The following is a 22,830-nucleotide window of genomic DNA, read 5'->3' on the forward strand; positions in this document are numbered from 1 at the left end:
GAAATCCAGCGATGTGGCGCACGGCATCAGTTTTGTCTTCGTCTTCCTCTTCTATCCTGCGCTTGCCGTCATACCGCTCGCACCATCTCCCTCGCTTCCTTTCCACTATCCACTGTGCCCGGTTTCATCCATTCATGATGCTGATGCTCTGTCCTCTTCAGCCTACCCGTTTTGCCCATGCATTAATCCATGATTGTTCCGTCTTTCTGGACCCATGCAAAGAACATTCTCGCCGGCCTGATTGTGCTTTCGCATCCGAACATTATTATTATTCATGAATCCATGCTGCCAGTGGGAGGACAAGGGACGAGCATCCCGGTCCACCATGAGGATACCGTACTCCATCCACCACTACCACCACCACCACCGCCACCTACATACTCCAGTCGTAGGCGTAGTCGTAGTCGTAAGAATTAAATTGTTCCAAAGGCTGATCAACCGTCTTTCCTCCGTACTAAATACTGGTAGCCTCTTACGCCGTCCTGCAGATCGTCCAGGCTGTTGCTCGCCTGACATTTCTGTCTCTCCCCCAGCTCATTTGTGTTTCAGGTCTGCGCTACTACTAATACTCTGGCAACCCCCGAAATCACAACTGCTGATCTTTCCTCGCCCTCGTCTATTTGCCAACCTGCTGCTCGGCCTGCAGATCTAAACCCGGGCCCGGCAACCCAAACCCGCCTGGCACTTGCCGTCTGACCCTTTGCGAGACAAGGATTCAACCCTCGAGACCCAAGAACCAAGGCCCCGAGCGACGCCTGAGAGGAGGACCAAGCCCCATCGAAGCCATAGCCTGCTTCTGGCTCAGCGCCTCGTCTAGTCTGCCACTTGCACAACCGACCCTGGACCCGGTGAATACAAAATCATCAAGCCGCCACATCTCTCGAGGTTCCCACTGTCAACCTCTCCTTCCGAGCATCTCCACGATACCCTTGCCATCAATCACTCGACGTATCTGCCCCTCGATATCCGTGGCAACAAATCCACACACTGCACCACCCATCCCTCCTCATACTCGTACCTTCCTCCAGTCGATCATCTGACATCGGCACTTCGTCCCGGAACAAGGCCTCCAGAATTCGCCCTTCGTGGCCGCCATCCCTGAATTTCAAAGCGCATATAAGTTGGACAGCTGCCGCATGCGAACAACACCAAGTCCAGATTGTTGTTTGGGGGAATTTGCGACATCTACCAAGTCCAACAGCTGAATTGAACTTCTACCCGACTTCTGTCCTTGAGCCGCCTCAGCCCTCATCTCAATGGGCCACAGAATGAATCCCGACTCCTATGCGGGACGCTACACACCTACCTCGCCCTTGTCTCCCAGGCTGCCAGCGAACCACCAGCCCCTGTCTTCTCAGTCCTCTCGTCCTCGTCCAGCGCAACATGGCCGTCAAGCATCCCGGAATATGCACATGAGTCTTCCCAGATTCCATCCTGCCAACTTCAACCATCTGGACTCGGCTGCGACCCCTTCTTCTGCCGTGCAGAGTCCCGCCATCGGCATCAGCAGAGTTACCCAGCCTGTGCAGCTGGAATCTCCCAGACTGATGCGAGAGAAACAACGCGAGTTCTTGGAGAGGGCCCATTTGTCGTCCAAAATCGCGGCTTCGTCCATGTCTATCAAGCCTGGTGCACCTCGCTTGGATCCCCTCGGTAGCCCCAAGGGTCCCGTCACCCCTTTGGCGCTGGAGGAAGGGGGTGACTATTTTCAGGTCGCTGGAGCTGGAAAAGTCTCTCCGGCGGCCAGTCCCGGCGCAAGGAGTCCAAGAAGTGATGTTTCTTCTGACAAGGAAGAATTACAACGGCACAAGAAGGTTAGACAGACCGATGTCTATCAGTAACAGAAATAATGACTTCACTTTCCAGTTCAGCAAACAGGACGACTCTCTTGAACTTCCACACATATCCCAGTGACGACTTGAATGACTTTTGGTTACGACTGCATTGGACATCGGTGTTGGAGTGCTTGCCTTCACATCACTGCTGCGAGCTCCGCGTGGGCTGGGCTGCTGGCTGGAATCTCTCGTTCGTTTCGTTTCATGGCCACAAGGTGGCCCCATTTCTTTGAACTTTCCATATTTCATGCATTCTTGCGACTGAATGGCAGGTCTTTTCGTTGGATTGGCAGGGCACAACTCCTAGAGCATTTTCTTCTGCGGATTTGGTTCCGGGAGAGATTTTTGTGCTAGCATATCGTTTCCAAGGGGCATACTGCGCCCTGAGGCAGTCTCAAAACAGCCACCGTTGTTCAAAGCAATCCCAGGAACACGCTGTCGAACATTGAACACGCTGTCGAACATTGTAGAGGAACCAATAGTGGCCAGATAGCTTAACATACACTTCATCCGTACACCCCGGCCCCCAGAAAAAGCATGGTTGTAAACTGTGGCTTGACTTTATAAATAAGTGTGGCGGTGCAGCTGAGGACCACAAACCCAGATTGTATCCTGCAGCCGTGCAGGTACCGATCTTGCACACTCCATCGTGTCCGCGCACATCTCTCCCCCTCAAAGTTCTGTCCTTTGAATGTGAGAGATCTGGATACCTCGGCAGTCACTGTCCCTGCCGCCTCCTCGGCGGTTTCATGCGTCTCCTCTCCTCTGACTCCCCCCCTTCGACCATGCTGCAAGTCGTGCGACAACTATTGAGGTGACACCTTTCCATTACCGCGCGGACACACAAGAACAAACCATGCCCTCCATCGACATGCGTCAAAAGCACACCGGCAACCGGACCACTGTCCTTGGTGTCCTGCTCGGGGTTGTCTTCCTCTACTTTCTCTACAGCATCCGCACCGCACCCGCCGAACCGTCAAATATCGATCGGCGCCTCCAAAGCGCAGTGGTTGCAGAGAACCCTCTCTCACCACCCACCTCAGGCTTCCGCAAGCAACCCAAAGCCCAGGGTCCAGACGATGTCCTTCCCCCCCCTCCTGTCGTCCACTATCAACTCAACAACCTGACTGCGTCGGCCTTTCCAGCTCAGAATGGCGAGAAAGTCCTCATCCTCACCCCTCTAGCACGCTTTTACCCAGAATACTGGAGCAACCTCCTGCACCTGAGTTATCCTCACCAGCACATCAGTCTAGGCTTCATCACGCCCAAGACAAAAGAAGGAAATGCCGCTACTGCGGCTCTGCAGGAGGCCATTGGAAAAACTCAGTCCGGTCCGGAAGGACAACGCTTCCAGTCTGTGACTATCTTGCGGCAAGATTTCGACCCGCCCATCGTGTCTCAAGATGAAAAGGAGCGCCACAAGATGGACAATCAGAAAGAACGTCGTGCATCCATGGCTCGCGCTCGCAACAGTCTTCTCTTTACCACAATTGGTCCACATACATCCTGGGTCTTGTGGCTCGATGCAGACATTATCGAGACACCACCTACATTGATCCAAGACCTGGCCCGCCATGACAAGGCGATCATTGTTCCCAACTGCTACCAACGATACACCAATGAGAAAGGAGAAACAGATGTGCGACCCTATGACTACAACTCCTGGCGAGATAGCGATATAGCTCAAGATTTGGCTTCACAAATGGGACCCGACGAGATCCTCCTCGAGGGCTATGCCGAGATGCCTACATATCGCACTCTCATGGCGTTGTCGGCCAGGACTGGCAAGGACCGTGATGAACGTCGACTGATGCCCTTGGACGGTGTGGGTGGAACAGCGCTGTTGGTGAAAGCAGAAGTGCACCGAGACGGTGCCATGTTCCCTCCATTTCCCTTTTATCATCTTATTGAGACGGAAGGGTTTGCGAAGATGGCCAAACGACTTCACTTCGATTCTTTCGGCCTGCCTGACTATTTTGTAAGCCCACCTCGTGCGGGAGTGTCGTCTGTTGCTATGCACAGATCTGCTAACGTTTTTGGCCAGGTGTACCACTACAACGAGTAAAGTCATGTTTGCTGTATCAGTACCAACACTCTTGACTCGGAACATCTCCCCCAATCAACACGACCATCATGCTCATGACTCCCAGTCATTGATTTATCGCTTGAAGCCTGGGCTGAGAAGCAGCCCTTGTCCCATTTGCAGGCTTGGGGTAACCCATTTCGGTGCAAACATCTGATGTAATCAACCAATGGCGCTCGGGGCGGACACGTTGATGAAGGAAATGGTCAGGACCAACAGACAGAAAGGCCGTCGTCATTATCTTTGTTACCATGCATGGCCAGGGTGGCCAGAATACGCTGGCATATACGAAAGACTAGGATAGCTTTTGCTGGCACATCAAGGCATGGGAGTTAACAGGGGTTGATTTTGCATCTCGGGGCGCACAAGGTATGCAGTTTATACAGTGTGGGGGATTCGTCCCACTCTCCCAGTATGTCCGCCGTAGTGACTCGGATACTGAAAGAAGAGCAGTCATACTAAAGTCATTATTTCCGACCCAGGAATTCAAGAACTATAGCGAGCACAGCTTCTCCTGGAAGTATTTATACTTGGTATGATTAGTCTATGCTCTATCCTAGCCTCCATCCTCTCTATCTCGCTGGGTTTGGGTTCCCTAGATGGAGGGGTGGGATCTAGACCATGTTAGGCGACCAAGTGACCGCCGTGGTTCACTGTCTATCTCTCGCATGTCGTTGGAGGAGTCTACGAAGTAGGAGCAGCAGCATCCATAATCCGACATTCTCGTCATTGGGTGGAATTGGATTTGCATTTGCATCTGCAAAGCCTCACAGGCACCAACGTATCACATCCAGCGACCGAGTGGACCTTGGGCCTGACTCGGACTCTGGCCCAGCATCAGGGCTCTCTTCCGGGAACGGGCGGGCCTGTAGGGACGAGCGGATTTCTTGGACAATTTCGAGCTGGACGGGGGCTGGCTGGCGTCGGTGGCGTTCTGGGGCAAGTTGGTGGTGGTGTTGTAGACGGAATCGGGGGGCGTGACGTCGAACTGCACGGTGGCGTTGCCTTCGTGGAAGGAGGATAGCTTAGGCCCCTTTGTGCGATAGGCCGGGGTGACGGTGGTGTTTCCGGTGGCGATGTCGCGGGCGTGGATGACGCGGTCGAGCATCTCGAGGGCGACGAGCGGCTGGTAGAAGGGCACGAGGTGGCCCGACTGGTAGATTCTCACGAAGGCGAAGTGGCCGGCCTGGCGCACCTGGCCGTGCACGACGTGGTCCGAGGTGGAAATGTTGACGAAGCCGGTGCCGGCGGCGGCGTAGCCGGTGGCGTTGACGTGGTCGGCCACCACCTGACCGCCCAGCCAGTTGCAGTTGTAGTCGGCATCCCCAAAGTACATGGTGATGGAGACGTTGTGGGCCAGCAGGTCGCGAATGGCCTCGACGGTGCCGAGTTCGCGGTCGTCGTCGCCCGTCGTGGTGAAGGCCGCACTCACCGCCGCGCTCGCCTCCGTGTAGTTGACATAGGCGCCGATGGCGCGCTGCACCCGCTCCGTATTCAGATAGTCGACGTACGATGACGGTGGGAACGGGTTCGGCATCAGGTATCGCACGTCGTACTCGTCGCGCTCCAGGTAGATGTCGTACAAGTTCTCCACTTGCTGGTAGCAGAAATTGTCCGCCGCCGTGCAGATCTCGTCGATCTTGCCCACGTTGCAGTCGACCGTCTGGTCATAGCAGTTACCTGCGCCGTATAGGTTGTTGTACATCTGGTCTGCACATCACACACTATGTTAGTGCCAATGTGTTTGTGGCTGCAAAAGCTCCTGGGTTGCTGGAGCCAGAAAGGTGGGTGGGTGTATCTCAAAACAAGAATATCTTGACCACACCAATGACCATACTCGCACACAGACCACACACACACACACACAGAGAGAGAGAGAGAGAGAGAAAGAGAGAGAGAGAGAGAAAGAGAGAGAGAGAGAGAAAGAGAGAGAGAGAGAGAAAGAGAGAGAGAGAGAGACCCACCTTTAACCGACTGATTAAAGGGAGAATACCCGTACGTATTGCCCGGGTACACGGTGAAGTTGTAGTAGGCTTGATACTGGATCAACGGGTCATACCAGCCGTTCCCGATCATGCCACCGACCAGCGAGATATTGTGGGCGCCTTTGACGCCCTTGGCATTCTGCTGCAGAAAATACTTGGAGAACAGGGGAAGATAGTGACCGCCGTACGACTCGGTGGTGAAGAAAACGTCGTGCCTAGAGTACTGGGGGAACGCGCCCATAAAGCCTTGCAGGGTCTTCCACAGGTTGGGCGCGGCGGCTGGGGTGCTGTTGGCGGTCAGGGACTCGTTGAAGTACGAGTAGGTGCCGCAGTCCCAGTCGCTGGCGTAGTCCGGGCAGCTGTTGTTGGGTAGCTGGACCAGCAGTTGTGAGGTCGGGTCGAGGTAGGCTGGCACAGGGATAGAATAGCTGTGGCCGACCTCGGTGGGCTGGTCGATGAAGAGGAGGTTGGTGACGTTGGACCAGGAGTACGGGTTGTCGACCGCCTCGCCGTCGGCATTGACTCGGCACGGGCCCAGCTCTTGGAACAAGCCGATCATGGACGACGAGCCCGGCCCGCCATTGATCCAGATGGTCAACGGCGCCTCGCTGGGGTCGACGTTGCGGGCCTCGAAGAACCACCAGAAGATGTGCTGGTCGGGCGCCACGTCCGCGTACCCAGAGAAGCTCTTGACGTCGGGGTCTTGCTCACAGATGCCCGCTGGCACCGGTTTGTAGCGGACCGTGATGTTGGCGTAGCCTTGCTTGCTGGTCAGATTCGTCGGCGGCGCCACGAACTGGCCGAGGACGCCATGCCCGGCACAGGCCAGCAACAGCACCGTTGTAGACAGCATCGAAATCATCGTCGTGGATGGTACGTCCGGCCACGATACCACACAATGGCCACTGGTACACAGACCAGACACGAAGTCGACAGAGCAAAGCAGAGCAGAGCAGAGCAGAGCAGAGCAGGGTAGAACAGAGCAGAGCAAAACAGGGCGGGATAGAGCTGAGGTAGCTAGGTACTACTTACAGCTTTCGTCCTCGCCTTTCCCCGCGCCCATGACGGGACACCAGCTTGGTTTTGGGCGACAAGGGTCGCACCTGGGCCGGCGTAACCTTATGACGATATATCGAGGGCTGCAGCTGCCCCTTCTGGCCACAAGATAAGCCTTGGGCTCTCGAGAAACCTTGGAGGCCTTGGTCAGCAACGTTCCATGCATCCTGCCCTTTAGTGCTGGAGCTTAGCAGCAGGTGGCCGGACCAGGTGGAAGGACCGGGTGGCAGGACGTTACATGAAGGTGAGCGGGCCGTCTAACCGGCTTGGCTCTAGTGTCTCCGGCCATGTTACCGACGTCTTCTCCGACCAGAGCAGATGGCAGATGGCTTGTACGGACTAAGATGATAGACACGGTGAGCTTCCGGAGACTGCCGGAGCCTGGAGTATGTATACTCCGTACTCCCCTATGCTTTCCTCGTTGGGACCCGGTAGAAGCCAATTACTCTTAATCCTCAGTGGTGTCAGTGGTGTCAGTGGTGTCAGCAGTCGAATTTGTGACGTCGCCATCCCCAACTACAATATAGCATATAGCTGAAACCTTCTCGCCTGGTATATCATACCAGCACCACCGGACCGCGCCTTACATGAACATGACGACGGGGACGGGACCGTAGCTACGGGACCCGGCATAGATGCAGCCCGCACTGAGAGTAGAGCGCACTGGAACAGAATCAAATTGTATCAAGCTAACGCTAAAGCTCACGCTCACGCTCACGGTCCTCGTGATATGAAGCATCAAAAATAGAAATGCACTTTGCAACCCCTAATAAAGCAGCCATATCACCAGAGCTTCTTGCCCGCCAAAATCAGTGTGCTTCGAGTTCAGCACCCATGTTTCTCCCGCTAGATTCTAGAAATAATGATCTCCTCAAAGATGGTGTCATCTTCTTCCACGATGATTTCCTCCACCTTGAACTCCATCTTGTTGAAGTCGTAGAACCAGATGGTGCGCGATTTGCCGGTCTTGCCAGCCTGTGCAGCGTCAAAGTCGTCGTCAATCTCGTATGTGACTTTGACGAAATTCGCCGCAATGCGTTCTTCGTCATTCGCTTCTTGTATCTTGCGCCGCTTCCGTGACGGCTCCTTGATTGGAAGAGCATCTGCATCCTCTCCCACCGGCTGATCTTTGATGTCTCGCTTGACCAGATGTTCCAGTGGACAGACCGTAGTCTTCCACGCATAGCTAGTCACCTTGTTTCGCCCGCTGCATCGAGCACAGCTGCGACGATGGCGCCAGAAATCCTGATGGATCAGCACCTTTTCTTCATTGTCCGGCATGACGCTGTCGAGATGTGTGCACATGTCGTTCTCGTTCGTGCAGCCTTCCGGCACCTAACCGAGAAGCTTGGCCATGCCCGCAACGTGTGTGTCGACCGCAAAGACTGGAAGCTTCATGTTGAAACCCATGAGACAGCAAGCCGACTTGACGCCAATCTGCGGAAGCTGGACGAGTTTGTCGAACACGGCCTGCTTTCCACCTTGTTCGTACGCTTCGTAGATGTAGTCCACCGACAACAGGCCCGGGACAAAGTCGGTGGCGCCAGGTTTGTTGCCGTCGTAGATTACCTCCCCTGGCTTGATACGTGCGATGTTGGTCTCATAGACTGCATCAAGAACGCCCTTTATTCCTGTTGCCTTGAGGTTCTGTAGGCCTGTCCTGCTCAAGACCGCTTTCAGCTTTTCGATGCTTTGTTTTCGCATTGCATGGTAGTTTGGCATCTTTCCCACGACCGCACCCCCGTCGACAGGGAACGGATAAGCCCAGATCATTGTCTGCTGGGCATCAAGAGCTGCTTCGTTGGTGCATGACTGAGACAGAATCACACGCACAATCGAGTCGACGGAGATTCTACCTCCAGCGTGGAATGGATTGGATGCAGTTCCTGTTTGAGCGGCCGACAACTTGAGCACTGGACGTTCCGCCTTCAAAATACCGGCCACCGTGTCGATTTCAGCCTGTGTAGGCGATGCGTGAGTGTACAAATGATCCTCGCCAAACTCGAATCGATACCTGTTGGTGTACGGCTTCGTTCGCCGCGGCAGAGCTGGTCGTCGGAAGGCCGGTCTCCTAGCCGTGATCTTCTTCTTGAGCTTGGAAATGTCGAAGCCTGGAGATAGGCGGAGTGTGACGAAGCCGACATGGCCTTCGGCCTTTCGTTTTCTGGTGATAGGAGCCATCTAGAGAGGTCGTTGTCAGTGAATGGTCTCTATGAGCACAGCCTTGTCTGGCTCGGCGTTTGGCTCGGCGATGGGGCCTGAGTGCATGGGAGAACAAAAGAATGGAGGAGACTGAACGGCCTTATATAGCTTGTCCTGTGAGGAACTGCTCCACTTTAGACATGGTTGTGCCTGAGGATCTTGCCTTGCCTAACCCCACAGGTCACCGTTGGAGCCCAGATGACCGCTTTGTGCAAGATTGTGTCGTCTAGAAGATCCTGTGGTGCTCATCATGGCCTCCAGTAAATTAACGTAAATTGTGAAGTCAAGTACTCCTCGAGGTCTTCAGGCATCCATGTACCCGGTAATAAGCGGTCCTCCTACCGTCCTCCAGGTCGATATATGTCTAATAATAGGATATGCTGGTAGAGTTCTCCCGGCATCTATATACTAGACAATATATAGTCCTCCTAGAGTCCTCCTAGTCACTGTATACATAGCCATATACAATGATTCCAGAGGCCTCTAGGTGATCTTGAAAAGGGCAATAGGGCAAACTAGGGAAACAGTCAAACGTACCTTTGTTTGTGTCGGATTGGTATACAAGAGGAAGGAAGGATTGCTGCCTGGGCGGAGTGAAAGGGACGAGAAAATAAGGTTAAGGTGCTTGGTCGGCCATTGGACACCGGAACACGAAATAGTATTGGCGGAGAGGGGGAGTGATTGGGCTCACCTTTCCGCTCCGCTCCGCTCCGCTCGCCGAGAATGATATCATCCAAACGGCGGGGGAAAGCAGGCGTAGAGGCCATGGCCAGATAGAACTGTGCATCAGACAAACAGCAGCGGGCCTCTCAGAAGGCGGTTTTCCTTGTCTGCTTCCTGAAATAGCGTGACAAGGGCCAATGTCGCACCGTACCGCATCCCGGAGGCCATTTCCGGCAATCCCTGATAGCAGGTAGCACCGATAAACCATCTGTATAGTTCCAGATCTGCAAGAAGATCGATATTGGAGTGAAACAGATGCTGATCAGATGGAGAACAAACTTGCCTCGTGTCCCGGAGGTACTCTGAGCTGCTTCTTGGGACCGTCAACCATGGAGAAAACATAGCGAATCTTAGGAAAGTGAAGTGCAGGATAGTTCAGGCTCAAGACTGCACAAGCAGTGTAGATACTGTTTAGTTTGATGATGTTAATGAATGAAAGACACTGGCTTCAAAGAGGAGGGAGGGTTTGACCTACACAGATAGATACAAGTTAGGGAGGATCTTGTCGAGGATCAGTGGCGCAGTCAGCGAAGGAGAACTTGGCCAATTGCTACTCATTTTTGCTGACTGTCGAAAGGAGATTTACCGTCAAGACTTGGCTGGAGATGTCACCATTCTACCGACAGCTTGATCCGGGAACAAAGGTGACAGCCATTATCTTGACCGCACAGGCTGAAGCACAATAAAAGGTCTGGCAGAACGGCGGCCTGCGATTATGTGCTCACCATTTTCAAACTGTATTATCCTTTCGACAGTAAAACACACGTTCTCTCTGCAACAATTTGGATGTATCTAACTTGATAAGGACCGAGGCTTCAATGACGCAGGAGTGGGAGAAAAGCTACCTATATCCTACTTCCTTGGTAACCTATTACATGAGATGACATAGAGGACGCTGGGGTCTAGATGAAGACTCTTGATTATTTCAAGAGAATCTACCGCGCTATCATTCTTTGCTCGGCATTGTCCGGATCACTGCTGGTACCTCCAGAGTGCTCTGGACGTCGAACCTCAAGGACCAGATCTGTCTAATTGCACTCTGCTCTATATTCAAGGCGAGTTTTTGCGGAGGAAAGAAAATCCATTTGCGCAGTATCCCTAGTTTGAGGGCTTTCCAAGTTCATGGTGGGTGATGATGTGTGCGGCGGTGGTTCTGCTGGGCCGAATGCCGGCCACAATGATGCGGCTTGCATGGCAGAGTGCAATAGTCCGAGAGCACAACAAGTGAGTCGCAGCGGTCTACACCTGAACGGGCTGCTAGGGCTGAGGTTAGGTGAACAACCCACATCTTCAAGTTTACACAGCAGCCTGATAGGTTGTCCTTCCTTGAATGATAGCGACATTGGTATGTCTGCACTTGGTGCGCTGCACATTGCTCTGTGTGTTCAGGTCCTATCCAATCCTTGCGTGGCCTTGACGGGCGGACCAAGGAGTGGTGAGTCATATGCCAACGCCGCACTTAGTATGCAATGCCAGGAGTCTCCTGCTGCCCGTGGACACAGTCGCAAGTTTCGAAGCAGCCAGAATGTGCATCCATGTCGGCAGGAATGGCCACAAAGCGTCCAATTCGTTGAAAATGTGTTCACTCAAGTTGTGACTTCCCGAGAAGCTTTCCATTTTCTGATTCTTCGACTGATATCGCCCTCTGTTTGCTGCATCGGATTGAGCTTGCGATCTCTTACCATGGCTTTAATGTCGTCTCCGTATCTTTCAACCAGGTTTGCAATCCACTCTTCTTCTCGCTTACTCTGTTGTCTTGGGCGTCTCTTTGTGGCCAAGAGCTCCTCTTCTTCAGCAGCTTGAGCTTCAAGTTGAGCGACCACGTCATGCTTTGACCTTGTCTCTGGCCCTTGACTGTCAAGATCCATGATATCATTGAGGGCATCGTTCAAGGGATTGTCGTCAACATCATCAGTCTCTGGCCGGATAACCCTGACAATGCGGCCCGTCTCTGGATCCCTCTCAACTTGCACTTCTTGGCTGGCTAATTTGGCGGCAGCTCGTGGTCCGCTTATCGCAAAGGGGTCTCTGGTCTCTTTCTCAGTCTCGCCGTCTTTCAGTCGTTTCTTCTCGGTGCCGCCAGTTGCAGCATTCAACTTGGAGGATAGACCCAATCGCTTGTAATTTTGCGATACGGTGAGTTTGCGATCCCTGAAGTCATTAGTGCCTACCCTTTCTCGAAGGACGGATGATGAAATACCAGTTTTTCGCTATTGTCTCATTTCCTAAAAAGTTGACCTTTTTCTTCCCAGCCTTTGTTCGGTTGGAGTTGGGTCGCACCGTGGGCTTGGACGACCTGTTCTTCTTTTTCTGTCTTTCACGACCCATGTTGGCCGCGAATTTCTGTCTCTTGATTGGAAAATTGCTCCTGTCTACCAGATGGTGTAGTACGTTGGCGAAGCGGCAGGCTGCACACAAACTTTTCGAGGCGTTATCGATAAGAACCTAGTCGGCAGACCTACCAATACGGGGAGTGCAGAGAGATTGTCTGACATGGTCACTTTCGCCATAGCACCGCTAAAGGTGTCGCAACCATTTTGTCAGACGGAATGATCCCGTGAACGACAGCTGCACCAGCATCATATTTGAGTGCTACTGCCACCTAACCGCGACGTTCTATGACTCTGTCAAGCTGCATCTTTTTTACAATATGGCTTACACACGAGTAATGCCTTCAAACATGGTCAGATACATTTCATATGCATTATATCTCGGCCTTGCCTTTTCCCTTTGCGCAGAGACTGTCCTAGGCAAGGAAAAGGACATAAGCCTGCTGACTCCTGAAGAAATCGAGAAGAACCTCCAGGTATGCTGATCTGATGTGCAGCGTCCACGAATTCCTACTGATTATCTCCGATAGCAATGTGCTTTTGTCCAAAATCTGTCCGAGCATAAAGTAAAGAATGCCCCGCCGCATGCATCCCTGACCACGAAACTCTTCGAGCTGCTGTTCCCATCCTCCTCGCCGGCAATCAATGCTCTTCTCGCAACGGCGTACATTTCCGGCCCACCAAACTTGCTGTTGGCACTATGCCCTCCCAACATTGACCCGTCGTCCCTAAGTGTCATGGTCGCTTTCGCAGTCGGCGGCTTGTTGGGCGATACTTTGTTCCATCTCCTCCCCGAGATCTTTCTAGGCGAAGACGAGCACGATCGAGTCAAGTTTGTGATGGTCGAACCAAACCGTAACCTTTTGTTAGGAGTTGGAATTCTCGTTGGTCTGGTGACATTTATGGCCATGGACAAGGCCTTACGCATCGCAACTGGAGGGAGTGGCCATTCACACGAGCACAGTCCCACTGACACACGCTCCGACACTCAAACGGCCAACGGGACGGTCTCGACATCCGGCGCGACCAAGAAGGAAGCCAACGCTGGCGAACTACGCAAAAGGAAGGGGGCTAAAACAGACGACAGGGGCGAATCGGAACATGGCAAGTCCGACAAGTCGCCCACTAACCCGTCAGCCAAACTTGCCGGGCTTTTGAACCTCATTGCCGATTTCACCCATAACATCACGGACGGGCTGGCCTTGTCCTCTAGTTTTTATGCCTCGCCTGCATTGGGTGCTACGACGACCATGGCCGTCTTTTTCCACGAGATACCGCACGAGGTCGGCGACTTCGCACTCCTTATTCAATCCGGCTTCTCCAAGCGCAAAGCCATGGGGGCTCAGTTCGTCACTGCTGTCGGCGCGTTCCTCGGAACATGCATTGGCATATTTGTCCAAGAATATGGCGGTGCAGCGAGCTCTGATCCAGCCGTGGCGATCAAGGGGATCTGGGGCACCAGTTTGCAGTGGGGGGATATGCTGCTTCCTTTCACGGCGGGCACATTCTTGTATGTCGGTACGGTGGCCGTCATCCCGGAGTTACTGGAAACCGGGCCGCATAAGGCCCTAGAGCTGAGGAAGACAGCACTGCAATTTGGCGCCATGTTTATCGGAGCGGCGATTATGCTGGTGATTTCTTGGTCATGAAAAGCATTCTTCAGATAGATTCGCTCTTTTTGGAGTGCTTTGAGTGCTTTCGCTTAGAACTTAAGTTCAAGTGACAGAATGTGTAACGACGAAGCCAGCCTGTCAACTGTATTGCTCCCCTCTCGCAAATCATTGTACTTTTTGGTTGACTCGACTGTGTGACTGATCTCCAGCACTCGAATCTCTCCGTGTCAGTGCGGACACCAGACCGATCACGTTCGCAATCCATTCCCTCCAGCCTGAAGAATATCCGGTGCCCACCACACCTTTACAAATGTCCCATCCGTCTTTGCTGACAGGATACTGCAATTTGGGCGGGATGGTTGTTCTGATCCCCAAGACTGTGGCCCAGGATGCATCGACGCATACGCTTTTGACATTACTCAGCGCCCGCAGCCCCTCTTTTCCGCCAAACCGGCCGTATCCCGAACCCTTGACGCCGCCGAAGGGCATCGAACAAGCATAGTACGCGCCGAAATCATTCACCGCCACCATCCCAGCCTTGATTCCCGTAACGAACCTGGCCACATCATCCTGGTGATGGCCGAAAATGCTCGCGCCGAGGGCAAAAGGCGTCGAGTTTGCTATGACGATCGCGTCGTCCGCCGTGCGCGCTTTCATGAGCAGAAAGATCGGGGCAAAAAGCTCATGTTGCGCAATCTCCATGTCAGCGGTGACATCGCTGAGGAGAGTAGGCTGAAAATACGTTCCATTGGGATACGTCGGGTGGAGATATCGCCTCCCGCCGCAGTGGAGCTTCGCGCCCTGCGCAACGGCCGAAGATATTAAATCCTCCAGACGTTGGAAATTGCGTGACGAGATCATGGAGCCCATGTCTGGAGGTAAACTCGCAGGGGACAGGAGAACGGAGCCGAGACGTAGTGACTGAATTTTGGGGAGCACAAGCCTGACAATCCTGTCGTGACTATCTGGGAGAGCGATGACGCGCTCGATGCCGATGCAATTCTGTCCAGCGGACTGGAAAACCCCGCGCATCAGGATAGCTGTAACCTCGTGTATCTTCCCGATCGTTTTAGGGTCGTCGAGAACGATCGCCGGGTCCTTGCCGCCAAGCTCGACCGTGACCGGAGTCAGTGCTCTAGCAGCCGACGTGCAGACCTTGTGAGCGACTTCTCTGCTCCCAATGAAGGTGATATGGCTCAGTCCAGAATGGCTGGTGAGGTAATCCGCAACTTCTGGTAGACAAATCACATTTTGGATCAGGTCCTGGCTGTGCCCACAGGCCCGGAGGGCTCCTCGGATGAGGTTGCTGAAGTACAGACTACTCCAACATGTCTGCTCGCTGGGTTTGACGATAATTGCGTTGCCTGCGAACAACGCCGAGATGACTGGCGAGATGAAGTTGTGGAAAGGATAGTTCCAGCTGACACAAGCAGCCACCACACCTAGAGGCTCATAGAGAACAGTGTTGGCTTTGTAGCACATGAGAAGGTTCGTAGGCCGCCTTGACGGCGATAAGGCTTTTTCACCATGTTTTATTGTCCACTGTAGTTTCTCAACAGTCACCAGGATTTCACCAAAGCAGGCGTCAATCTTGGTCTTGCCACTGTCCAGACAACAGGCCGTGACAATCTCTTCCTGATGGTCAAGTACGTATCGCAAAAGGGTGCGGAGCACTCGCCGCCGCTCGGCGAAACTGGTCCGCGACCATTGAAGTTGAGCTTGGGTAGCGGCCGAAATGGCATTGTCGATGGAGGAGGGTGTTGCAGGAGCAATGGGGTCACCTAGGCTGCGGCCATCTGCGGAACATCGGGGGTATATCCAGCCATTGTGAATCTAAGACGGAGGCAATTAGACGATACGCTATTTGCACGAGGACCATAGTCGCATACCTCGGGTGTGGCAGGTCGTGGGTTATCTACCTCTTCGAGTTTCCATTCGTAGTCCTTGTCCAGCTGTGGAGGAACTGCGACCGTGTATCGAAGGGCACGTTCCCCTCGTGTGTGAAATGCATTGGTGACGAAGTATATCGAGAACAGAAGGATGGCGACGGACAACAGAGCCGTGACCAGTAGCCTCTCGCCGAAGCAGGTGGGTATGCCGTCCGCAAGCCAGTCGAAGTCGAACTGCATTCTTCTACCAGTTTGTACGAGTACTAGGTATCCTTGGGTGGTCATTAGTTATTGGCGGAAGATCACAAACCGTCGACCCCGGTTGTAAATACCAGCCACACAGCGCCACAAGTTCCCGTAGCCACAATCGAATATCACCACGACGCCACAGGACGGAGTACTAGTTCCGATCAGCCAGCCCCCCCGCTGCATGGATCAGCAAATGACGTCGACTCTTTGCATGGTGACAAGGTTATGAACCAGCATCTGCCTTGTTTTATCACACCTTGGCCGCCGCAATGACGTTCTGAAGGGCACGACCAACCCGTCCATGACTGGTTCCCCTTTCAGGATCCCTGCCCCCTCAGGCTCTGATTGCGTCCATCCTCAATTTAGGTCAACGCATGGGGCCGAGTAGCTGGCGGAGGTGTGCCATTCTTCACCTATTCCAGCCTTGGATAGACGTCATACGATTTGGATGGGTCAGGAAAACGTCAAGCAGGAAATAACTTGCACGCACTAGACCCGAATGCGGATAGAAAACGACGTGAGAGTGAATGACCAAACCAATGATGTAGCCATCGCCTGATCGTGATACAAAGGGAAGTCACCGCGCTGCGAATCCCCCACCTCCTTCTGAATATTCTAGACATCCTCTCTGCGATATAAAATCTCAACTACCTCAACTTCAGCCCCAGCCTGAAACATTTCCCTACATACATTCACAGAACCTACTTCTGCTACCAGACCGCCAACACTTATTACCTCGACAAACACCAAATCACACAACAAACAGTCACAATGGGTGCCGTCGTCTCATGCGTAAGTCTTCTGTTTTACTACACCATGGAGGATTGTGGCTGACTTTCCTTTCGCAGATCGAGTCCATCTGCCGGACCATCGGCTCTGTTCTAATGGCCATTGTCAACGGCATCGGAGCCATCCTCACTGCCATTATTAACGGCATTGTCTCCTTCTTTGACATTATCATCTCATGCCTCACCTGCGGTCACAGCAGTCGGAGACATCGTACAACGCGTTCAACGCATACAACGAGTAGGATTTAGTCCGAGGGCTTTGGGAGGACAGAATGTTGGGAAGAGATCTGGGAGAGCCCCGACCAGATCATTGTTGCCGTTGGATGAAGAGAGTTCAGATTGTGGCTTGAGCTGGGACTATGAGGAGAATCAGCCACGGCTTGGAGACGATATGAAAGTGGTGTTTGTCCGGTGTGTCTTTGGGGGTATGGGAGACATTAGCTCCCACCGACACTGCGCACCTTTGTACTGTCATGCACTGCTTTTTCGATACCCTTGATACTAGTATGCGCCAGAAATTGATGGAGAAGTTGTCATTGAAAAGCAATGCTAAAGCTCCTTGACACAGAATTTTTGCCTACATCAATGGTTTGTCTGATATTATGGGTCATACAAATCCCTACAACAAGTGTGATCATAAGGTCTGGCCTAACAGTCCTGCTACACCATGCTAAAACATTCGAAGAATCTAGCATCATTAACTCGTCAATGTAATCATTTCACCCTCCAACTCCTTCCTTCTCTGCGCCTCGTCGATCAGGTTCTCAAAGACCCAATGCCCGACATCAGCTCTCTTGATGCTGAAGCCAGTGGCCGGATGCGATTCGGTCCCGTATTTGACATGGTCCAGCCCAACGGCATCGGTGTACGAGGCACCACCAGTCAGCAATGTTGGTCGAATTCCCACTATGTTGCGGAATACGGCGTCGTCGTCCTTCTCAGCGTCTGCACGGTAGGCGTCCTCCATTTTCATTTTGTCTGCGTGCGGAATAGCGAGCATCTGATGATACAGGAAGCGCATGGCAAAGGGGACATCGTCAGGTCCGCGCGTGACGCCTGTGGTAGAGATAAAGATCAAAAGCGGCTTATCGGTTGAGAGCCAAGGCTTTTCGGCATAGATCTCACGCATCGCTGTCAGCAGAGTCTGCGCGGCTGTTTCACAGATCGTGGGATTGTCGAGTTTCACAATGTTGCCTGGATGGCACCAGTTGAATGTCAGGCGGCCAGCACTGCCGAGTCCGGTGACGATGTGCGTTGGAAGAGCCCCATCGGCACCAGCAGTCAAAGTCCGTTTCACGGCGGCGACGTCGAGGGCATTGCCTTCGACAATGGTGAGGTGCTTTGCGATGGTTACTTCGTCGAAGCCTTGGCTGGCGAGCAGGTTGCACAGCTTCTCGCGATTCCGGACAAGCGCAATCACCTTGTACCCGGCCTTCAGAGTGTGCGCGAGCGCCGCGTTAGTGACGCCGCCAGTTGCCCCGAAGAAGGCAACTGTCGTGGAGCTGGATGACGGGGAAGACATGTTTTCGTGGACTTGAGATGGAGGTCTTATTTGAGATTTGTTGTTGCTGCTGCTGCTGCTGCTGCTGCTGCTGTTGCTGTTGCTGTTGACGCTGTTGATGCATTGGCAGATTCACCAAGGTCAGCCATGTCTTTTATAGTCGGCGCCCCTTGCGCAGCTGACATTCGAGGCATATCGGGGCTTAGTTACAATACTGGCGACTTGTTGCAATGCGGAGGAACCAGGTAGCCGCTCGTTCAGAAGGATCTGCGATGAGGCGGAAGAACTGCAGCTTGGCCGGGCGAATAATTTCCCCGACTGGGCAGCCGGCCCCGCTGCCATTGGCCAGTGTTTCCGATATACTCCTCTTGAGTCTTTAGAGTGTGGTGGGGCGCCATGGATGTGCCATTAGACGTCGATCACAGATTCTGTCATAGTGTCAAGGCCCAAACTCGGTACCAAATTGGGAACATCGAGGTAAGGTACATATGTACCTACCTTATATATCAGGTATCCCTTGACTCTTGTTACGAAGCATACCTAAGGTAGGTAGAGAAGACAAGTTCTCCTATACGAGTCGCCTGCAGCTGAATCATCCGGTTAGCCGAGACCCTCGGGTGTATTGGACTTATCATCCTCGAGAAGTAGTCAGCAAGGCTGGATTGTAATTGCCAAGATGTAGCAGCCGCACCGTAGAATTCAAGCCTGACTTCTTCCTTCAATATATCTTCCCGGGAGTGCTCCCAGAACGGATTTGTGTTTACTTGGCGAGTTTTCCAAGTCTCACACACTCGGCCTGTCTCGTCTTGTTTTTCTCGCTTCATCCACTCACCACTCTCCCGTCCAGTACGTACCGTGAAGGAATCTCATGCAAGTCCACTGCGCTGACTTCTTACAGTACCATTTTCTCTTGTTGTTTCATTTATCGTCAGTCTTATGTATGTCGCAGTCGGTTCTGAGAAGACGACCTAGTATTATCACTAACGATTCTCCAATCTTCAACCAGCGAGTAGGTCTTATGCGAGTCGGGCCGCGCCGTGGTCTCGTGCTAATCGCGTTAGTGTCTACCAACCCGATGATGTCGCCATCTGGTGGCCCGCCTGAGAAGCCCCCTGGCTCTCCTAAGCGAGGTAAGATCAAGATCAGTTCGTATGCGATTCGTCTTTAACGCGTATTCACAGGCCTTCCCGACGACGCCTCTCCACCGCCGCCATCCAAGCGAGCTAGGAAGCGGGCCCGCCGGCTTGCCAAGCTCGTCGCTGAAGCCACCGCCCCCATGGCGCCCGCCAGCAGGAGGCCAACATAGCAATTCTAGATTTCGCGGTATATATACTTCTCTGCGGCACGCATACGGTTCGCTAACAAGGTGTAGGACTCCATTTTCGCTCAGGTTGCTACTCTTCAGCAGCGTATGGGCGAGGTTGAAGCCCGACTTACGAGTCAAGCCTCTCCTTCCGACGACAAGGAGGACAAGGACGAGGATGAGGATGAGGATGAGGATGAGGACAAGGTTGAGGATGAGGATGAGGACAAGGTTGAGGATGAGGACGAGGACGAGGACGAGGATGAGGACGAGGACAAGGACAATGACGAGGGCAATGACGAGGAGGATGACTATCACGGTTGTATGAGACTCATGTGGGATCAAATGACTACGAAGATATGTTATAACCAAAAAGGCTTAGTATAGCCTCGTGATACACGTCACCTAAGGAAGGCCTCATACTCGTTACGCACTATCGTAACTCTTTTATACTCCTTATCTTCATACTATCTCAAGTATACACGTTCATTCGTTGCCTGTGCACTTCGTGATAATGACGAGGACCAGGACAAGGACTTCTGGTTTGTTGGGAATGGTTGTGCGACTTGGATATGTCACATTTCCCTGTAATTATGTTAGTAGCTAGCTGGTGGTGAGACTGGATTTACTTTACTGCATCTGATGAGTAGCACTTGCAACGCCGTCAATGGCATGTGATTCTGTATTCGGGCAGGCCAACACGGAGATTCATCAACAACACCTTTCCTTCCTCTATCCCCTCTATGTCTATGTCTTTTCTTGCATCTCGCGCCTCTCCCATTCAGCCATCTACAACGACGCCCCCGACTGACCTTTCAAGAATTGCTTCCACACGTCTTCGATGTCGTTGTAGTATATCCAGGGCAGTCCTTCCTCACCACCAAATGCAGCCACTCTCTGCTGCAAAGTCGAAGTAAAGGTGGCAGTGCCGACAAGAGAGTCGGCGGCTTTTGCCTGTTGATCTTGCAGTTTTTGTTTCTGGCTGTCGAGGTGCTCATACCTGGTATCAACAATACTGTTAGCCGGATCGCCATACCTACGCTGATACTAGGCTCTAGTCAAGACTCACATTCTCCGATAATATGGGGACCTGATGGCATCGAATATCTCGAGGGCTTTGGCCAGTGGCTGTCCAGAAGAACGAGCGTGCTCGATTGCCCGAGCGAGGATCCAGCCGTCTTCGAGAGCAAACGCAGCCCCAGATCCGAAGGCGCCTGCCCAGGGAAGCAAGAGATGGCGGATTAGCAAAGTGAGGGTCGGCATAGTACATACACCGTGGTGACACACCTGAAAGAGGATGGCTAGCATCGCCTAGCAACACCACCTTGTCCCAGCCCGTGAGCGTCTCCAATCTTGGACCGGCAAATGCCGAGAATTCTTTCCACTGGCCTTCTGGGACCTGGCCCAGCGCTTCTCGGATTCTGGGGTCATAGTCCTAGTCGCAGTCGCTGGAGTAAGTATGTTGTGTGCGCGCGTTCGCATTGCATTGCATCGCATCGCATCAAACCGACTGACCTTGAAGTGCGACTCTACTCTCTCATTTGTTGCAGGAACACCCCAGCTGAACTTCTTTCCCGTGGCCGTTGCAGGATCGACCAAGTTCCTTGCCGACAGCTCGGACAACCTTTCCTCCTCGGCCACCTCGGCAGGGTCATCGACGGGCGAGTGGAAAACATGTCCTTCAGGACCATGCCACCATGAAGTCGAAGAGATCAGGTCGGGGATATGGGCAATCGTGCGTGTCGGGATCAGGACCCTCCAGATGATGGTGCCTGGCCCGCCCGACATAGAGTGTCAGTGTCAGATTCGGAAGGCCAAGATCAATATCAATATCAAGATCAAGATCAAGCCAAAGCAAAAGCAGAAGAGAAGACAGACCTGTGAACTGGATCTTGTGGTCTGGAAAGATGCTGTCCCGAACTGACTTGGAGACAGTCAGAAGCCAGACACCACACCAAACATCAGACCCTCTCAATGATGGCCAATGTTGTATGAGTATGGTAGGACAGGAGATTTATGAAACTTGCCGACCGAATGCCATCTGCACCGACAACCAAGTCGGCCGTGGTCTCTGTGCCGTCACGGAACGCGATACGCACACCACCCGCCCCAGGCTGAGATTGTCCCAGATCCTCTATCGACAAAACGTGCTTGTTGAGGTTGATGATGCCGCCAGGTACCTGGGAGACCAGTGCCTGCTGGAGACGAGTCCTTCGCACCCGTCGGACCTGGTATCGGAATGGAACTGGGGTGGGCCCCGAGCTGGCGACGACTTCACCGGTGAGGCCATTCCTATGCAGTCCTGGTCAGCAGCGCCTCTAGCATCTAGACACACCTGGATTGGAGCCCTGTGCCAGTCCGCTCCGGGAAGTGAGAAGAGATTTCAAGTCCCAAAGGGAGGTCGAAGATGCACCTTACCGATGGACAATCGACGTCTTGTGATGACCCTTGACTCGGTCCGCGGCGCCCAGCAGCTCCAGCACTCTCCAGCAATTATACCCGATGCGAATGCCCGCTCCGATCTCGCGGAGTTCGCTGGCCTGCTCGAAAACGCGGACCTCTATATCCCGCAGTTTCGACAACGCAATTGCAGCCCCGAGTCCCGCCGGCCCACCACCCACGATGGCGACGCGGAGCGGCTTGCCCTCAGGCTTGCCCTCAGGCTGAGGCTGAGGGCCATGCTCATGCTCATCTGCTCCGTTCTGAACAGCCATAGTACCGTTATAATGCAAGAACAACCCGTCCCACGTTTCGCTCCAACGAGATCCAGGTTACAGGTCACAGGTCTACTTGGCGTTATCTACATATCTACCTATCATCACCACGAGCCGGAAGACGAAGGCTTGCCGCCGATGGCGTGCTTTCGACAATCTATCGCGTACATCTCATCTCATCTCAGATCCATGCCGTTACGCCAGATCACTGAGGGGCTTGTACAACATTGTACAAAGTACTGTACAGTGTACAGCAGTACAGAGTACCTTAGGTACCTATGGACCTCCTCGGGAAACGAAGTCTCCAAATCAATCACTCGGACCTGTCCCGCCCTGCCCCTTTCCCCGGCAGCCTTACTGTATGTACATCTCTCAATGTTGATCGCATCCGTCCTAATTCGTTAGTACAGGGCCTCAGGGCCTGGGCGATCTGACTTGACGTGATCAGTTTCATGAACCGCGTCTCTTCCCTGATTCTGATTTCAGGCCTTAGCTGGTAGATTAATGAGCATGAAGCGAGCGTTGCAGCAGCCTACATTCATGTTACATACGACCATAA

General features: G+C 53.1%; 11 protein-coding genes across 11 annotated transcripts; 4 read left to right on the top strand and 7 right to left on the bottom strand.

Moving 5' to 3' along the window:
* Positions 1–1,406: 1,406 nt before the first annotated feature.
* A1O3_02177 (uncharacterized protein) lies at positions 1,407–1,841 on the top strand (the record flags this gene model as incomplete). The annotated part of the gene is made up of 1 exon (XM_007732320.1): positions 1,407–1,841. The coding sequence occupies one exon, from the start codon at positions 1,407–1,409 to the stop codon at positions 1,839–1,841; it is 435 nt and encodes a 144-aa protein (XP_007730510.1).
* An 850-nt stretch (positions 1,842–2,691) lies between these two features.
* Positions 2,692–3,900, top strand: A1O3_02178 (mannan polymerase complexes MNN9 subunit; the record flags this gene model as incomplete). Its single annotated transcript, XM_007732321.1, has 1 exon — positions 2,692–3,900. The coding sequence occupies one exon, from the start codon at positions 2,692–2,694 to the stop codon at positions 3,898–3,900; it is 1,209 nt and encodes a 402-aa protein (XP_007730511.1).
* Positions 3,901–4,702: 802 nt separating this feature from the next.
* A1O3_02179 (carboxypeptidase D) lies at positions 4,703–6,765 on the bottom strand (the record flags this gene model as incomplete). Its single annotated transcript, XM_007732322.1, has 2 exons — positions 4,703–5,628; positions 5,883–6,765. 2 exons carry the CDS (start codon positions 6,763–6,765, stop codon positions 4,703–4,705), a joined length of 1,809 nt encoding a protein of 602 aa, XP_007730512.1.
* A 1,040-nt stretch (positions 6,766–7,805) lies between these two features.
* A1O3_02180 (uncharacterized protein) lies at positions 7,806–8,264 on the bottom strand (the record flags this gene model as incomplete). The annotated part of the gene is made up of 1 exon (XM_007732323.1): positions 7,806–8,264. The coding sequence occupies one exon, from the start codon at positions 8,262–8,264 to the stop codon at positions 7,806–7,808; it is 459 nt and encodes a 152-aa protein (XP_007730513.1).
* A 30-nt stretch (positions 8,265–8,294) lies between these two features.
* Positions 8,295–9,140, bottom strand: A1O3_02181 (uncharacterized protein; the record flags this gene model as incomplete). Its single annotated transcript, XM_007732324.1, has 1 exon — positions 8,295–9,140. The coding sequence occupies one exon, from the start codon at positions 9,138–9,140 to the stop codon at positions 8,295–8,297; it is 846 nt and encodes a 281-aa protein (XP_007730514.1).
* A 2,330-nt stretch (positions 9,141–11,470) lies between these two features.
* Positions 11,471–12,212, bottom strand: A1O3_02182 (uncharacterized protein; the record flags this gene model as incomplete). The annotated part of the gene is made up of 2 exons (XM_007732325.1): positions 11,471–12,035; positions 12,085–12,212. The coding sequence occupies 2 exons, from the start codon at positions 12,210–12,212 to the stop codon at positions 11,471–11,473; spliced, it is 693 nt and encodes a 230-aa protein (XP_007730515.1).
* Positions 12,213–12,564: 352 nt separating this feature from the next.
* Positions 12,565–13,863, top strand: A1O3_02183 (major histocompatibility complex, class I; the record flags this gene model as incomplete). The annotated part of the gene is made up of 2 exons (XM_007732326.1): positions 12,565–12,690; positions 12,745–13,863. 2 exons carry the CDS (start codon positions 12,565–12,567, stop codon positions 13,861–13,863), a joined length of 1,245 nt encoding a protein of 414 aa, XP_007730516.1.
* A 129-nt stretch (positions 13,864–13,992) lies between these two features.
* On the bottom strand, positions 13,993–15,956 carry A1O3_02184 (NAD-dependent aldehyde dehydrogenase; the record flags this gene model as incomplete). The annotated part of the gene is made up of 2 exons (XM_007732327.1): positions 13,993–15,660; positions 15,717–15,956. The coding sequence occupies 2 exons, from the start codon at positions 15,954–15,956 to the stop codon at positions 13,993–13,995; spliced, it is 1,908 nt and encodes a 635-aa protein (XP_007730517.1).
* Positions 15,957–16,736: 780 nt separating this feature from the next.
* A1O3_02185 (uncharacterized protein) lies at positions 16,737–17,002 on the top strand (the record flags this gene model as incomplete). The annotated part of the gene is made up of 2 exons (XM_007732328.1): positions 16,737–16,757; positions 16,814–17,002. 2 exons carry the CDS (start codon positions 16,737–16,739, stop codon positions 17,000–17,002), a joined length of 210 nt encoding a protein of 69 aa, XP_007730518.1.
* A 448-nt stretch (positions 17,003–17,450) lies between these two features.
* A1O3_02186 (uncharacterized protein) lies at positions 17,451–18,275 on the bottom strand (the record flags this gene model as incomplete). The annotated part of the gene is made up of 1 exon (XM_007732329.1): positions 17,451–18,275. One exon carries the CDS (start codon positions 18,273–18,275, stop codon positions 17,451–17,453), a length of 825 nt encoding a protein of 274 aa, XP_007730519.1.
* A 2,071-nt stretch (positions 18,276–20,346) lies between these two features.
* On the bottom strand, positions 20,347–22,271 carry A1O3_02187 (uncharacterized protein; the record flags this gene model as incomplete). The annotated part of the gene is made up of 7 exons (XM_007732330.1): positions 20,347–20,557; positions 20,627–20,771; positions 20,845–20,992; positions 21,073–21,329; positions 21,436–21,477; positions 21,581–21,849; positions 21,976–22,271. The coding sequence occupies 7 exons, from the start codon at positions 22,269–22,271 to the stop codon at positions 20,347–20,349; spliced, it is 1,368 nt and encodes a 455-aa protein (XP_007730520.1).
* Between the last annotated feature and the right edge of the window lie 559 nt (positions 22,272–22,830).

The sequence above is a fragment of the Capronia epimyces genome (assembly GCF_000585565.1).
Source record: "Capronia epimyces CBS 606.96 chromosome Unknown aczIQ-supercont1.2, whole genome shotgun sequence".
Taxonomy (NCBI): domain Eukaryota; kingdom Fungi; phylum Ascomycota; class Eurotiomycetes; order Chaetothyriales; family Herpotrichiellaceae; genus Capronia; species Capronia epimyces.